The sequence below is a fragment of the Bolinopsis microptera genome, chromosome 2 (genome assembly GCF_026151205.1).
Source record: "Bolinopsis microptera isolate Bmic1 chromosome 2, MBARI_Bmic_1.0, whole genome shotgun sequence".
In the NCBI taxonomy this organism is placed as follows: domain Eukaryota; kingdom Metazoa; phylum Ctenophora; class Tentaculata; order Lobata; family Bolinopsidae; genus Bolinopsis; species Bolinopsis microptera.
In genome coordinates this window covers 10,776,398-10,791,207 of record NC_087073.1, presented here as the reverse complement: position 1 = coordinate 10,791,207, position 14,810 = coordinate 10,776,398, and the positions used below count along the sequence as shown (strand labels likewise).

The following is a 14,810-nucleotide window of genomic DNA, read 5'->3' as shown; positions in this document are numbered from 1 at the left end:
CAAATCATATTCTTTGTAATATAAATCGTTTAGAAAATCCTCTCCATTGATCATCTTAAACCAAAAATAAACATTCTCACAAGTCTCTGCTAGGAATGTGGACATGCCTTATTTCTAGGGAAACCCAGCTAAGTAATAGTTTGTGTTAATTCCAAGTTAACTTTATAAAATTGGCCTATACGAGAAGAGAAAGTCTAACGAAGGATTGGTCGAAATTATGACGTTTTATTCATCAAATATATATTATTTGATCTAAATGGTTTCCATAAAAGCGATCTATGATCTTTCTGCTAATTATGTCTGTTCCTTATGTCTTTTGTGTAAGTGATATCTAGGGTGCCGCATAGCAGGGTAGCGGGGGCGGTGGTGTACAACTTACACCACTGCTTTAACGCTCAGTCACCTACTTCTTAGCTGATTTTGCCATCATGGCCCTGGTACCTTGAAACAGTCACGCGAAATTGCGAAACGCATCTGCACACACGGGTCGATAACGTTGCGCGCGAACGACGTATTACATTTTGTAGTCACAAAACTCTTCGGTCAAAATTTCGATCGCGCGCGCGTTCGAAAATTTTCAGCTTTCGTGCACGTGATTGCATATCGCGGATCTTACCGCATTTTATCTGTTGATGACATTGAAGAAATCCAACCTCTTTCGTTCGAAAAGTTGAAAATATGAGAATTATTTGTTTATTTCATATCGATGAACCGTTAAGTTGGTCGTGATATGGTACATAAAAGTCGGCGTGACTAACTTCGGCTCCAAATATGCTTAGCTGAGTTCAGATATCTCATTATCTTGAGGACAGTAATTTAATTCTCCTTTAACTTGACGTCGCAATAAAGATTGGATTAATTTGATCCAAATTCCAAACCAACTACTCAAACATCGCGACTACTATGTGTTTATTTATTGGTGCAGCACGAATACGATATTGTAAGTTAATAGTAATACTGTAATAGTTTAAGTAAGTTGTTTACCAGCGGTTATTAATATGGGGTGGTGGAGGAATGATAACTTCAAATCTTCAATGTATAAGATTTTCCCAAAACAGCCAACAATCCTTACTAAAAATGTTGTATATTATGCCCTTAAAAAGGTCAGGCCTTCTAAAAATTTCCTCTTTGGCACCATATTTCCTTCAAAACCGAAAATTTCCTCGCAGATTATCTGCTGGTTGCCCGGTCTGCCTCCTATCTGTCGGAACAGTTCTTATAACGGGGGGGGGGGGGGGGGGGATCCACCCCCCCCCCCCCTTATAACAACAAGTCAACTCTCCGTTTTCAACTAACTCACATTTGCAAGATATTACACTAACTGATAACTATAAATAAGTATTAAGTAATCGCATGAACTAATACAATAACATGCATGCTAGTTGCTTGACTGTCGAACAAATTAATACGATGACTTAATTGGAATGGGAGTGACTACAACACGTATAATTTCAGAATCGATTGTATCTGTTTATGGACCAATCCACGGGGACGAATTGCCGAATAATCACCCTACAGTCTATATCTAAAACTCTGGTAGAGTGTTACGATGTGGACACAGGAGTTGTGTTTGCAGTTCCTAGAAAGTGTTTGACGGAGCTGCCCGAGGACCTGGCTGGACTGCCCCCTGCTGGTTAGTTACTATTGACTTACTGTTGCCGTTATTGGGTGGGCGTGAGTTATAAGGGGGTGGGTGTGAGTTATAAGTGGGTGGGTGTGAGTTATAAGTGGGTGGGTGTGAGTTATAAGTGGGTGGGTGTGGGTTATAAGTGGGTGGGTGTGGGTTATAAGTGGGTGGGTGTGGGTTATAAGTGGGTGGGTGTGGGTTATAAGTGGGTGGGTGTGGGTTATAAGTGGGTGGGTGTGAGTTATAAGTGGGTGGTATGAGTGGGTGGGTGTGAGTTATAAGTGGGTGGGTGTGGGTTATAAGTGGGTGCTGGAATAGTTGAGGGTAAAATAAGGAGGAGGGTCTGCCAAACGATCAAGAATTTTCTTAGGATACCCCTTCAGTATCATACAATATATCACACTTTTGAAACAAAGCATTATAATACTATCATGTATCAGAGCATGCTCGAATAGTTTACAGAATTAATGTTTTATCCACCGCCAGTTTTACCGGAAAACCTAGCAGTAGCAATGTTGCCATATAGAGACATTGTTTCACCATGCTAAACTCGTACCACATGCGGATCGCACACCGCAGCAAGGCTCAGCACTCCACTTACTTACTGTAGTTTAGTGGTCACATGTCCGCTAGCTCTTATTAAAACGTAACGTTAATAACCTTATATTAATACTTACTTACTTACTTTATGTTAATAACGTTAGTTTATGGTTAGTATTGTTAATTAATTATGGCTAGTATTGTCTTAGAATAATTGTCGTGCGATTTCGTAGCCTTAAACGAAAACATTTAACAATTTTGTAGCCTTTCACCTGAGATTAAAATATCATTAATTTTAAATGATTTTATATAAGAATGTATTTAAAATTCCTGTGGACGCCATTGGCAACGTATCGCATAATAGATTAGTGGAGGGGATTTTGTAAAAGGGAACCAGTTAAAATATAATTTGATGACAATGCACAATGGTTAGTGTTATGTAATATATGACTCTATGCATGGTTAGTTAAGCGTGTGGCCCAACAAGCTATTACTACTAATACTACTCAAGTCTTCCTTTTCTCATGTTGTTTAATGGGGACAACGCTTACTCACCTGCTCCTTTATAATAAACTCAATTGTTTCCCGACTATTAAACCGAAAATATCTGATTTACAGCCCTTCTCATTATATATATATTATTAAAACTCGTACTTGCCAAAATCTTTTTGTTGTACTTAAAACTGTAGAGCGCGTAACGGATAATACAGCGCACACACAATCACTCTCTTTAAATCCTGCTTTCCAGTTCACGCTGCATGTGGAGCACTTTGTTTAACAGGTGTGTGAGGAGTCGGAGGAGCAGATATATGTGAATACCTGTAACTCACTGTGTGCACTGTTGCACTGCTTGTTACACACTCTTTTAACCTTCCCGCCCTCGCTTACACTATTATCCCCCGGCTCATAATAAAACATTATATTCGTGTGCTTGATTTTAGTTTGCTGTCATCTCGTGAGAGTACTACTGCGTGAGTTATATCTAGATAGGCTCAATCTACCTCAGTTAGGCAAGTTTTCTTACCTGAGCTGTTCACATTTTGGTTTTGTCACCGCTTGTTTCTTTGTTCGATTACAGGACCTACTATTATTAGTTCTGCCTAGACCTATCTGCTAAAATCAAGCATGGGTAAATACACTGTATAAACACTGTAGTAAGCTACCAACAGTAGTAAGCTACTAACAGTGGTAAGCTACCGACAGTAGTAAGCTACCAACAGTAGTAAGCTACCGACAGTAGTAAGCTACCGACAGTAGTAAGCTACCGACAGTAGTAAGCTACTAAAAGTAGTAAGCTACTAACAGTAGTAAGCTACTAACAGTAGTAAGCTACCAACAGTAGTAAGCTACCTACAGAAGTAAGCTACCGACAGTAGTAAGCTACCGACAGTAGTAAGCTACTAACAGTGGTAAGCTACCGACAGTAGTAAGCTACCAACAGTAGTAAGCTACCGACAGTAGTAAGCTACCGACAGTAGTAAGCTACCGACAGTAGTAAGCTACTAACAGTAGTAAGCTACTAACAGTAGTAAGCTACCGACAGTAGTAACTACTAACAGTAGTAAGCTACCGACAGTAGTAAGCTACTATTACAACTGTTTATTCTTTATGTTATTGTGCTTTTGCCACGCATATCCTCAGTTTTTACACGTGTATTTTCAGCTGTGTGTGTGAGTATTGGAGCTAGTGGCTGTGGAAACGTGGCAAGTTCTGAGCTGATAGGAAAAGTAGTTACCGTCACCCCTCGAGACATGGGCGCTAACAAGGAAATCAAGTACCCACGGGTCAAGATACACCGGGACCAGGTGAGATCTGCTCTGGATCTACTGCTAACTTGTTATTATCATTGAGTTTCTCAAACTGCAAATATTTGACTTGCATCAACCATGACTAACTAAACTAAACTAAAACACTAAACATCTAACCAGTAGTCAGGGGGGGGGGGGGCTAGGGGGCCAGGTGAGATCTGCTCTGGATCTACTGCTAACTTGTTATTATCTTAGAGTTTCTCAAACTGCAAATATTTGACTTGCATCAACCATGACTAACTAAACTAAACTAAAACACTAAACATCTAACCAGTAGTCAGGGGGGGGGGGGGGGCTAGGGGGCCAGGTGAGATCTGCTCTGGATCTACTGCTAACTTGTTATTATCTTAGAGTTTCTCAAACTGCAAATATTTGACTTGCATCAACCATGACGCCCCTCTAACTTTTAGGAGGTTCTTTCATCGGAATTTCTGGTTAACATAAATATTGAATATTTCTCTGTTATGCAAGGTACTTACTCACTGAAAGAATGTTAGTCTAGATTTGCTTTTGTGCGATCACGGTTACTACACTCTGCTGTATAGGTCAGCATACTCAACATAGTAAAGGTTAAAGGTGTTAGGTACTCAAGTAGGAGTTGTAGTGGATAGCCAAGTAGGCGTCAAATATTTCAATAACATACCCTGAATAACCCTTTTGACCAATAATGTTGAGAGTATTTTCTAGGAATAACTGCATCTCAGATTATTTACAACAAATCCCTCTCAGATTATTTACAACAAATCCCTCTCAGATTATTAACAACAAATCCCTCTCAGATTGTTTACAACAATTACCGGCCCTACGTTTCGTCACCTAAACCTACTGAGGCTGTCTCACTTCCCAATGGTTCTTCTTTAGTGTACGTCTCAGCTATTCATAACGCCGGCCACTTCTATGTTCAGGTGAATCAACTATTCACAACTGCTTAACATAGGTTTATATTCACTATTCAGGAATGTGTTGTTTTTAATCAATAGTCTTATATAATGATTCCCTTAGTCTTGCCTCACTAAGATGACATATTGATTTTGTTCAAATAGGGGTGGAGGATTTGAACGTTTTCCCCAGGAATACGTTAGTTATTGGATAGTTGGTACAAGGTAACACTGTCATTACCCACATTAAATACCATGTGTCTGGCGGAAGACTTATTACCTCTCGACTTGTCAGTGTTAACAGTGTTAAGTCCGCACACTGACGTACAGTAAGTGGAGATAACTTCTAACTTCTCTTTTTAACCCCTGGTATGTTGTACAGGCGTGTGGTAAGAACATATCAGAGCTGGACCGGTTAGAATCAGCTATGGCACAGCACTACGGATCAGTGGAGACTCTTCCTCAGTATTCCTGGGATCCTGTCCCTGGACAGGTTAGATACCATTACCATGGTTACTATGGTTACTAGATCCCATTGCCATGGTTATTGGTTAACCCATAATTACCCTTAAATACTGTTCTGCAACCAGATCAATATAAGATCGACAAACATTGAGTTTCTCATAATTTATATTTCCTTTTTGTGACACTGTTCAGATTACCTGTCCTTCATTATAATTCCACTAATAATTATACGAGTGATTGTTACAATGTTAATACTAGTGTGCCTGATAGTAGTGGTACAGTAGTGGCTTTACCGTATACCATGCGTGATATATCGCATACCATGCGTGATATCTCGTGTTTTCGTGTGAAATGATTGACTGAAATTGAAACTGTTTAACAGCTGCCATTACCCACGTGATATGTTCATTACCAATACCACGTGTTCAGATGTGCGGAGTTTGGCACACTTCGGAGCAGATCTGGCTGAGAGGACAGATCAAAGAGTTGGACAACTCCGACATGCTCTACATTAAATACATGGACTATGGGGACACTGTCCATCTCCCTCACTCTCACACGCGCAAACTCAGGTTTCTAACCCTCCTTTTTACTGGTTGTAACCTTAAGGCTAACTAGGATTATTTAATTGGGAGCCTGAATTGTAAATGTGACTGAGTTGTGTTCCTGTCTGATCAGGTATGTATTACCATGTGATTGTGCGTCAAGTTTGAATTCCATTTAGTAGTAGAAGTAGTACCTCCTTAAGTGTATAGTAGTAGTAAGTACCTTCGTAAGTGCATTGCCGCAAGTTCTTCATTACGAGTGGCCGGAATAAAAACACGAGCTCACTCCGCAAGCGTTTCTGAAGAACTAATTACTGAGTACAGTGCTTGACACTATCCGGCAGTCGGCACTGCATTATGCTTGCCCGAGAGACGTGTAACAGTAAGCTGCTCCTTCGGCAAAACATGTATAATTCACGCTTGTTCGGGATTAAGGGAGCAGATATTATTGGTAGTTAATGACAGCATGTACAGGATCCTACTTAGTTTCGAGCTAATATGTGTCGGAGTGGGATGGTTATTATCGGTCATGATGGATCCAGAGAATATTTGGACGTGAGGAACTTGGCTGTAAATGTTACTGATGTGAATTAGAGTTGGCACGAATTTGAGAAGATTCTTTATATATTTAGCATTAGTAGTAGTAGTAATATATAATATATTATGTGGATCATATTCTTAATGTTGCCAGATATTTAGGGAGTATTTTAGGTGGTGACTCAAATGGAGACAGTAATTTTACTAATATGCACATAGCAGTCATCTAAAATGCACATGATATAGGCTTTAAAATCAAAATTTTAACTGATCAATCGGACAGTTATAATATTTTGGTAGTGATGTAAAACATTCTTCCTTATCTCAGATCGAATATCTTAAAGAAGGAAAAGAGATCGTATATTATCTTTTAATCACAAAACAGTATGACAGAAAATAAATATTCCTTCGGTTTCATTGGAGCATCATTCTCTGATCTCCATCTCTCCTCTTTACTCCTTACTCTTCCCTTACTCTTCCCTTACTCCCTACTCCTTACTCCTCACTCCTTACTCGTTATCTTAGGTTCTGATTGTTCGTCTCGGCATGACATACTCCTGAGTACGCTTACCCCCGCCTAGTCATTTGTCTGTGACTATGAGTCCTATTGCAGTACCAATAAACCCAGTCCCTATAGCCGCGTACAAGTTCGGCATCTCATCAAAAACAAGGACCTGGTAAGCGAAGCTGAAGACAATACTAACATTCCTCACTGTGGCTACAATAGAGCTATCACAGATCTGTGTGCCCTTGGTCGCAAAACTCTGACAAATGAACATGAGAACTCCAATACTAAGACAAATAGCCAGTAAGAAGTTATCGTCTATTCTCAGAAAGAACATCTCAGAAAGCAGATAGTCTCCCATGAGGAAGGAGTAGAGTATACCTAGGAGTATGAGTATAGTGAATATAGACAGTCCGTATACACTGTGATAGAATATAACCACGCTGCTCTCCACCTCACTCCCCAGTTTCCGGACCATAATGGAGGACATGGCTCTGAACAGACCGTGTCCCACCCCAGCTCCTAGTCCGTAAAGTCGTGCGGTTGAGAAGGTATTTTCCATGATGATATCCTCCGGGTTAGCCAGCAGAAAGACTCCAATTAGTCCGAGTATTAGAGCTACGTAGATCTTACAGGTTAGGGGTTCCTTGAGGAATACAGCAGCCATCAGCACCATGAACAGGGACATGCTGAAGAACATGACCACAGTCGCCTCCCCGACCGGAAGGTACATCACAGCAAACAGTACCAGAGACATGGCTATGTTCTCAAAACAGGATCTGATGAACAGGTAGAGGAGTCGTCCCTCCGTGTCTATGTTCTGTCTGGTGTAGATCATTGTGGAACCCACTAGGATGAACATTACGAGGAACTTGAACCAGAGGACTTGTAGAACTGGAACTACCTGCAGGTGATGATGGGTTATCATAGTTACCACCTAGTTACCACCTAGTTACCACCTGGTTACCACCTAGTTACCATATAGTTACCACCTAGTTACCACCTAGTTACCATGGAGACCACTCCGAGAATATTTGTTACTGTAGTTTTGTTCCAGTGGGATTTTTAAAATTGATCGAGAAGTTAATTAGTTCATTAATTAATTATTAATTAATCGCGGACCTGTTCAGCTAGTTTGATGCTGACACTGGCAGAGGAGCTGAACAGAGCTCCGACCACTGTGAACAAAATCCCCTTCCTACGATTAGTGAACCAGCCATCCTTCTCCTGAGGAGGTCGTGTGTTAGTAGTAGTAGTTGTTGTTTATCTTATGTAGTTATGAACAGGGCCAGATTAAGTGTTTTCGAGGAGTTAATGTAAGTACAAACTAAAGAAACAGAACGAAAATATGTTGCCCTCTTAGAATTTGTTCCAATCGTTAGAAGATGTTCGCACCTTTTTGAGGATGTCAATATCGTCATCGTCATCACTGAAGTGTGTGAGAATATAGGTGGTAGTGTCCTTTACCATGCTTTTAGCTGAGCCCTGTGCTGTGTATTTGTTGTTTGACAGCTGTTGCTTTATATAAACACCATTAATTATTAATTTGACAATATATCGTGCTGAATTTAAAATAAATCTCAAATTCTTCAAGTTTTCGATATTGATAAACTTGCTAATTCTAGCAGGGAGGTTTTATCAAATTATTAACATCTCTCGTTAACATGATGAGCATTGAGCAACATATTTAGGTACACTCCTTAAAGTGGATATAACGGCGACAAACAACATGCATCATAAGGATCAGCAGCGAACATAATATGTTGATAAGTTCCTAAGAAATCACGAATTCTCGAAATATTTCAATATTTATCAAGAATAGTTACGTCAGGATAGGCAGATAATCCTGCAGCAATTAAAAGGATCAGCCATTTAATTATCTTTATAAGTTCGTAAGAAATCTCCAATTCTTCAAACTTTCGATATCGATTTTTAAAAAGAGTTACGTCAGGGAAGCTGGATGATAGAGCGGAAGTTATAAGAATAGGAGGACAGTGTTACAATGTTACAGTGTTACAATGTTAAAGTCTTACATAAATTAATTTTTAAGAATTTAAAGAATCAGTGTTTAATGTTTACACAAATTATAAAATCAATAGAAACACAGTACAGCATAGTACGTATAAAGTTAGCTAAATCCTACTAAATGTTTGTGTTTTGCGTGGGCACAAGCTTACAGTAAACACTTATTCTGCCTAAAATTATAATACAATGTAGCTAGACTTTATTACAGAGAGGATTGTGCATGTGCAACAGAGGATTGAGCACGTGCAACAGAGGATTGTGCATGTGCAACAGAGCAGGAGGTGACCGGGATTGGAAATTTTGAGCTATCCCGGTCCCGGTCCCGGTCAAATGCTGATTTATTTATTTATGATCCCGGTCCCGGTACCGGTTAATTCGGGATTCTTGGTCCCGGTCCCGGTCCCGGTCCCGGTCAATCACTCAAATTTGCCGGGATTTTGACCGGGATCTTTTACATAATTTCATTCACTGTGATTTTAAGTTTTTCCTTTCATTCATTGTGAATTTCATCTTTAAACATCCTCTGAGCCAAATACAACAATGTTTAAAATTGCTAAACAAGTTTGAGTAATAAATTATGATCATGAATTAACCAGTAATCGACCGGAATTCCCGGTACCAGGAATCCCGGTACCGGGATTGGCAATTTTGAGCTATCCCGGTCCCGGTCCCGGTCCCGGTCAAGTCACATTTTTCATCCCGGTCCCGGTCCCGGTAAATTGATAATCTCTGTCCCGGTCCCGGTCAAGTCACATTTTGTATCCCGGTCCCGGTCCCGGTCAGGCCTGAAATCATGTCCCGCCGGTCACCTCCTGCAACAGAGGATTGTGCACGTGCAACAGAGGATTGAGCACGTGCAACAGAGGATTGTGCACGTGCAACAGAGGATTGTGCACGTGCAACAGAGGATTGTGCACGTGCAACAGAGGATTGAGCACGTGCAACAGAGGATTGAGCACGTGCCAAATAGTCAAATACTCTTTACGCTAACACCAGACACCTTTAAATATTATATTATATGCAGGAAACGTAACCTAGGTGTTAGAGTAGGGTGCAGGTGGTGTATTACAAAGTACGGAATTTTTCTTCTTTTTACCTTGGTAACATGCAGTAGTGTAGTGAAAGGAGGGATCAAAACAGTTCTGTAGTTATGTTTAATAGTTATCATCCCCCTGTAGATATTATCATGTTATATTATAATGTTGCTCCGTGGGAACACTTAGGCCACTCTAACGTTTATCTACCTCAGGGCAGAGTTTATGGAGTTACCCTACCAAGCTATAGAATGCTTCCTTGCAAACACCATCCCTATCAGTAAGTTGCAATTCTCGCGAACCTGAAAATGAAAACCTTAAATAGATTTCCTATCAATCAATATTCTTATATAACTACTGCTCCCCCCCCCCCCTCTAATATCTCCCTCCGCAGCGACCAGACAGTGGACCCCGGACGCTACAGCCAAGTTCGATGCCTTGACCCAATGTGGACAGTGGTACCCGCTAAGATGTGTGGTAGTGGGTGAGAGACACGGTAAACCCTGTGTGGAGTTGTATGATCAGCCCTACAGGTGAGAACGGACTTGCCACCCAGGCCCATGGAAACATTAAATATGTTGATTCTGATTCAAAATTTCTGGTCATTCTGTTTTTGCGACAAGTGAATATATATTGTGAAATTAGCTATATCATTGAAATTTATTTCACAATTATGTTTTAATTTATTTCCATAAAAAGCTAAATTTCACTTTACCAGTGATAAGGAGTACAGTGTGGGTGAGTGTTTGTGTACAATGGACTACGCTCGGAGTAGCAAGATGGAGATACCTGCAGTACAGACCCTCTCCACTCCCATCCCTTCCTTCGCTTCCGGTTTGTTTATTTAATTTTTAATTATTTTAATTTACAATTTTTAATTATTTTATTTTCAAATATTTTTATAGCGATCATTATCGTCTTAGCCAAAGAAATTTAAGCAATTTCGGTGGCAAAAGTAAGAAAGTTATCTCATAATTTCACCCTTCAAATTGGCATTCTTATGGCAACCATTTTTCGAGATTTTAACAACAACCTGGTCCAGGTGCGGCTTATCTAGTTTCCCCTGATTTTGATGACGTTGACGACGAACTAGAAGAACTGTTTGCCTGTGATGATGACAGTGACAGCGCTGACAGTGATGATTTTCCTGTTTCCCGGGAAAACGTCTCCAACCTCCTACTCTCCCTAGGCAACCAAGTAAGCAGGCTACCTCCATCTACTGCCAATACAATATACATCAGATCACCCCAAAAATAACACCGAAATCCACCAGATTACCCTCCAAAATAACAATAAATTTCCTCAGATTACTCCCCAAAGTACACAGTGCAAGAAGAACAACCCCAAATACAGACCTCAGACTTGCGGACAAGCCAAGAATAACGCCTTCATGGAGCGACGGGAATCCACCGACTCCAACAATAATCCTTCAGAACAGGTACTATATAAAAATAGGTCTTATTTCCTTCTTCTTTGCTCTCTTTAAGTTTCTGTATTTATTGTAAAATTGCTAATACTAATAGTAATAAGGTGAATAGTTGCCTAGATAACAACCGTGTGAGGTTACCTTTACCTTGCTGGCCCTGCCTACCTTGCTGGCACACACAACAAACTTTATCACGAGTCTTCCAGCGACGTGAAAATAATAAAATAGACACATTACTTTACTTTTAATGGTAGAAATAATGGTAAACCCGCATCGTGTACCTGTTACCGATGATAGCCCAATATTCGCAGTTATAATTAAATCTCAACACTATTACAGATAATTTATCGCAATTATTCACTATATTCGGGATAGTAAGCGATGTCGCTCATTAAACCTTACTAGTTACATACTAGTAACTAACTACTATTATAACAGCCTGGAATTGTGGGGTCGCATTGAACAGGCGCACCGTACATATTAGGGGATACCAGATAAAAATACTGGAACTATGATTGTGACAGAATAGTTGTAATTAGTAACAATGAAGTTTGCAAATACCTTGTATAATTGGAAGCGTCTGAGAATTTTTAGAAATATTAATAGATAAATTCAGTCTTAGTAAAATTTTGTAGCGCTACCCTTACTAACCCTTAATGTTCATGTATTTTAGAAACCCCACTTATATTAGTTATAGAGTTAGTTGGCAACTATTGTACTTCCCAGCCGCTCTGAAACCATCATTTTCATCAACCGCTTCAAAGTGTATAACCGCAAAATGTTTGACACATTTTTATATGAAGCAAGACGTGCAACATAATATGCTTCTTCATAAATGTGTAACAAGTCACAAGTGTAAATTGAATAAAGTTTAAATTAAATACAATAAGAATTTAAAATACGTACAATAGAGTTTAAAAGTACAACAAAGTTTAATAATAAATTTGCATAACTGTTAAGAAAAGCTAATTGATGAGACAGAATTTACGGAGAGTGTAGTGTTTAACTGTCTCGTTTTACAGACGACCCCACAACCACAGAGGAAGAACCGGTTCAGTACACAAGAAAGCAGTTCCACATCCGACTCAGATAACATCTCAGAATCTGATCAGGTTCGTCTTAATGAAGACTTGGGTGTTGGGTGGGGGTGGAGGTAACATTTAACTGAACAATTGGTTGGGGGGGGGGGGGTAACATCTAACTGAACAATTGGTTGGGGGGGTAACATTTAACTGAACAATTGGTTGGGGGTGGGTAACATTTAACTGAACAATTGGTTGGGGGGGGGGGGTAACATTTAACTGAACAATTGGTTGGGGGGGGCCGGGGGGTAACATTTAACTGAACAATTGGTTGGGGGGGGTAACATCTGTTATTTGGAAAGGAATATTAGTAAAGAAATTAGAATAACATTATTATATTGGAAATTCAAAATGTTCCCAAATCGTAGTTATGGAGACCATTATGTAATGCAACTTTGCTCTCGTGATTTATCAAAAGATCTGGAACATAGCATTGAGGAATGCTATTCCGTTTTTACGGATAATAAGTATTATTTTCACTTCAAATAGGTCGCCGACATAGTTCGTCAACACAGACACAGACACACACTTGACACTGAAATCCCAAATTAGATCCTTATGTTAAAATGAGTATTAGCAGTACTGTAGTTCTGTATTGGGATTGCTGTAGCGCTAGATAGCTAGTCGTTAGTATTTAAACTTCAACTTGTTAATTAATTTGTAACAGCACTCAGTTAGGTCTGATATGTTGAGGGAGGAATTGTGCTAATTTGATCCAGAAGACTATTACTGGGGGGGGTGTCACGTCCGTCTATGTCCGCTTGTCTCATAGAATCCAAAAAGGACAGGACATAGGCGGACATAGGCGGACATAGGCGGACATATGCGGACATAGGCGGACATAGACGGACATAGGCGGACATTGGTGGACATAGACGGACATTAATGGACACCTAAATTGCTAAATAAAATGTTCAATTTTTGCTGTTATAGGAGGATCATGTTTTTTTGTCCGTTCGGTACCCTATATTTTCAAAACGGACAAAAAATAGAGCGGACAAAAACGGACAAAAATGGACAAAAACGGACAAAAATGGAAATAACATTTAGATGCTTCCTCCTCCTACTCTTCCTCCTCCTCCCCCTGGGTCTTCCTGATCTTCCCCAGTCCTCTTCCTCCTCCCCTCTTTAGTCCTCTTACTCTCCTCCTCGTCCTCAGTCCCTCTCATCAGTCCTCAACAGTCCTCCTCCCCAGTCCTCCTCCTCCTCTTCATCCTCCTCCTCTTCCTCCCTCAGTCCTCAGTCCTCCTCAGTCCTCCTCCACATCCTTCTCCTCAGTCCTCCATCCTCCTCCTGAGTCCTCCTCCTGGGTCCCTCTTCCTGGGTCCTCCAACTCCTCTTCATCCTCCTCCTCTTCCTCCTCAGTCCTCAGTCCTTCTCAGTCCTCCTCCTCATCCTTCTCCTCAGTCCTCCGTCCTCCTCCTCAGTCCTCCCCCAGTCCCTCTCCTCCTCCTCCTATTCAGTCCTCCTCCTCCTCAGTCCTCCTCAGTCCTCCTCCTCCTCCTCCTGAGTCCTCCTCCTCCTCCTCTTCCCTCTCAGTCATCCTCCTCAGTCCTCCTCCTCAGTCCTCCTCCTCCTGGGTCCTCCTCCTCCTCTTCATCCTCCTCCTCTTCATCCTCGGTCCTCAGTCCTCCTCCTCATCCTTCTCATCAGTCCTCCTACTCCTCAGTCCTTTCCCAGTCCCCCTCCTTCTCCTCCTCCTATTCAGTCCTCCTCCTCCTCCTCAGTTCTCCTCAGTCCTCCTTCTCATTTCTCCTAAGTCCTCCTCCTGAGTCCTCTTCCTCCTGAGTCCTCCTCCTGAGTCCTCCTCCTCCCTCTCAGTCATCCTCCTCAGTCATCCTCCTCAGCCATCCTCCTCAGCCATCCTCCTCAGCCATCCTCCTCAGTCATCCTCCTCAGTCCTCCTCCTCAGTCATCGTCAGTCATCCTCCTCAGTCCTCCTGGTCCTCCTCCTCCTCCTCCCTGGGTCCTCCTCCTCCTCCTCCTCCTGGGTCCTCCTCCTGGGTCTTCCTGATCCTCCTCAGTCCTCTTCCTCCTCCCCTCCTCAGTCCTCCTCCTACTCCTCATCCTCGTCCTCAGTTCTCCTCATCAGTCCTCACAGTCCTCCTCCCCAGTCCTCCTCCTCCTCCTGGGGCCTTTTCCTGGGTCCTCCTCCTGAGTCCTCCTCCTCCTGGGTCCTCCTCCTCCTGGGTCCTCCTTCTCCTCAGTCCTTCTCCTCCTCCTCAGTCCTCTTCCTCCTCTTCCTCCTCCTCCCCCGCATCCATCCTCCTCAGCCATCCTCCTCAGTCCTCCTCCTTCTCATTCCTCCTGAGTCCTCCTCCTCCTGAGTCATCCTCCT

At 41.5% G+C, this 14,810-nt stretch overlaps 2 protein-coding genes across 3 annotated transcripts in view; one reads left to right on the top strand and one right to left on the bottom strand.

Annotated features, from left to right (window-relative positions):
* LOC134811671 (uncharacterized) overlaps positions 1 to 14,810 on the top strand; it is a 52,286-nt gene that overhangs the window by 7,371 nt on the left and 30,105 nt on the right. For both annotated transcript variants that reach the window (XM_063818698.1, XM_063818699.1), the window contains exons 10-20: positions 1,456 to 1,633; positions 3,830 to 3,972; positions 4,755 to 4,880; positions 5,236 to 5,346; positions 5,748 to 5,890; positions 10,180 to 10,244; positions 10,359 to 10,497; positions 10,683 to 10,798; positions 11,007 to 11,161; positions 11,271 to 11,402; positions 12,413 to 12,502. In XM_063818698.1, the coding sequence (XP_063674768.1) occupies positions 1,456 to 1,633; positions 3,830 to 3,972; positions 4,755 to 4,880; positions 5,236 to 5,346; positions 5,748 to 5,890; positions 10,180 to 10,244; positions 10,359 to 10,497; positions 10,683 to 10,798; positions 11,007 to 11,161; positions 11,271 to 11,402; positions 12,413 to 12,502 (1,398 nt within the window). The remainder of the gene's footprint in view (positions 1 to 1,455; positions 1,634 to 3,829; positions 3,973 to 4,754; positions 4,881 to 5,235; positions 5,347 to 5,747; positions 5,891 to 10,179; positions 10,245 to 10,358; positions 10,498 to 10,682; positions 10,799 to 11,006; positions 11,162 to 11,270; positions 11,403 to 12,412; positions 12,503 to 14,810) is intronic.
* On the bottom strand, positions 6,605 to 8,375 carry LOC134811974 (solute carrier family 35 member G1-like). Its single transcript, XM_063819143.1, has 3 exons — positions 8,301 to 8,375; positions 8,028 to 8,132; positions 6,605 to 7,809 (listed from the first exon to the last, which is right to left on the bottom strand). The coding sequence occupies exons 1-3, from the start codon at positions 8,373 to 8,375 to the stop codon at positions 6,982 to 6,984; spliced, it is 1,008 nt and encodes a 335-aa protein (XP_063675213.1). The 3' UTR covers positions 6,605 to 6,981.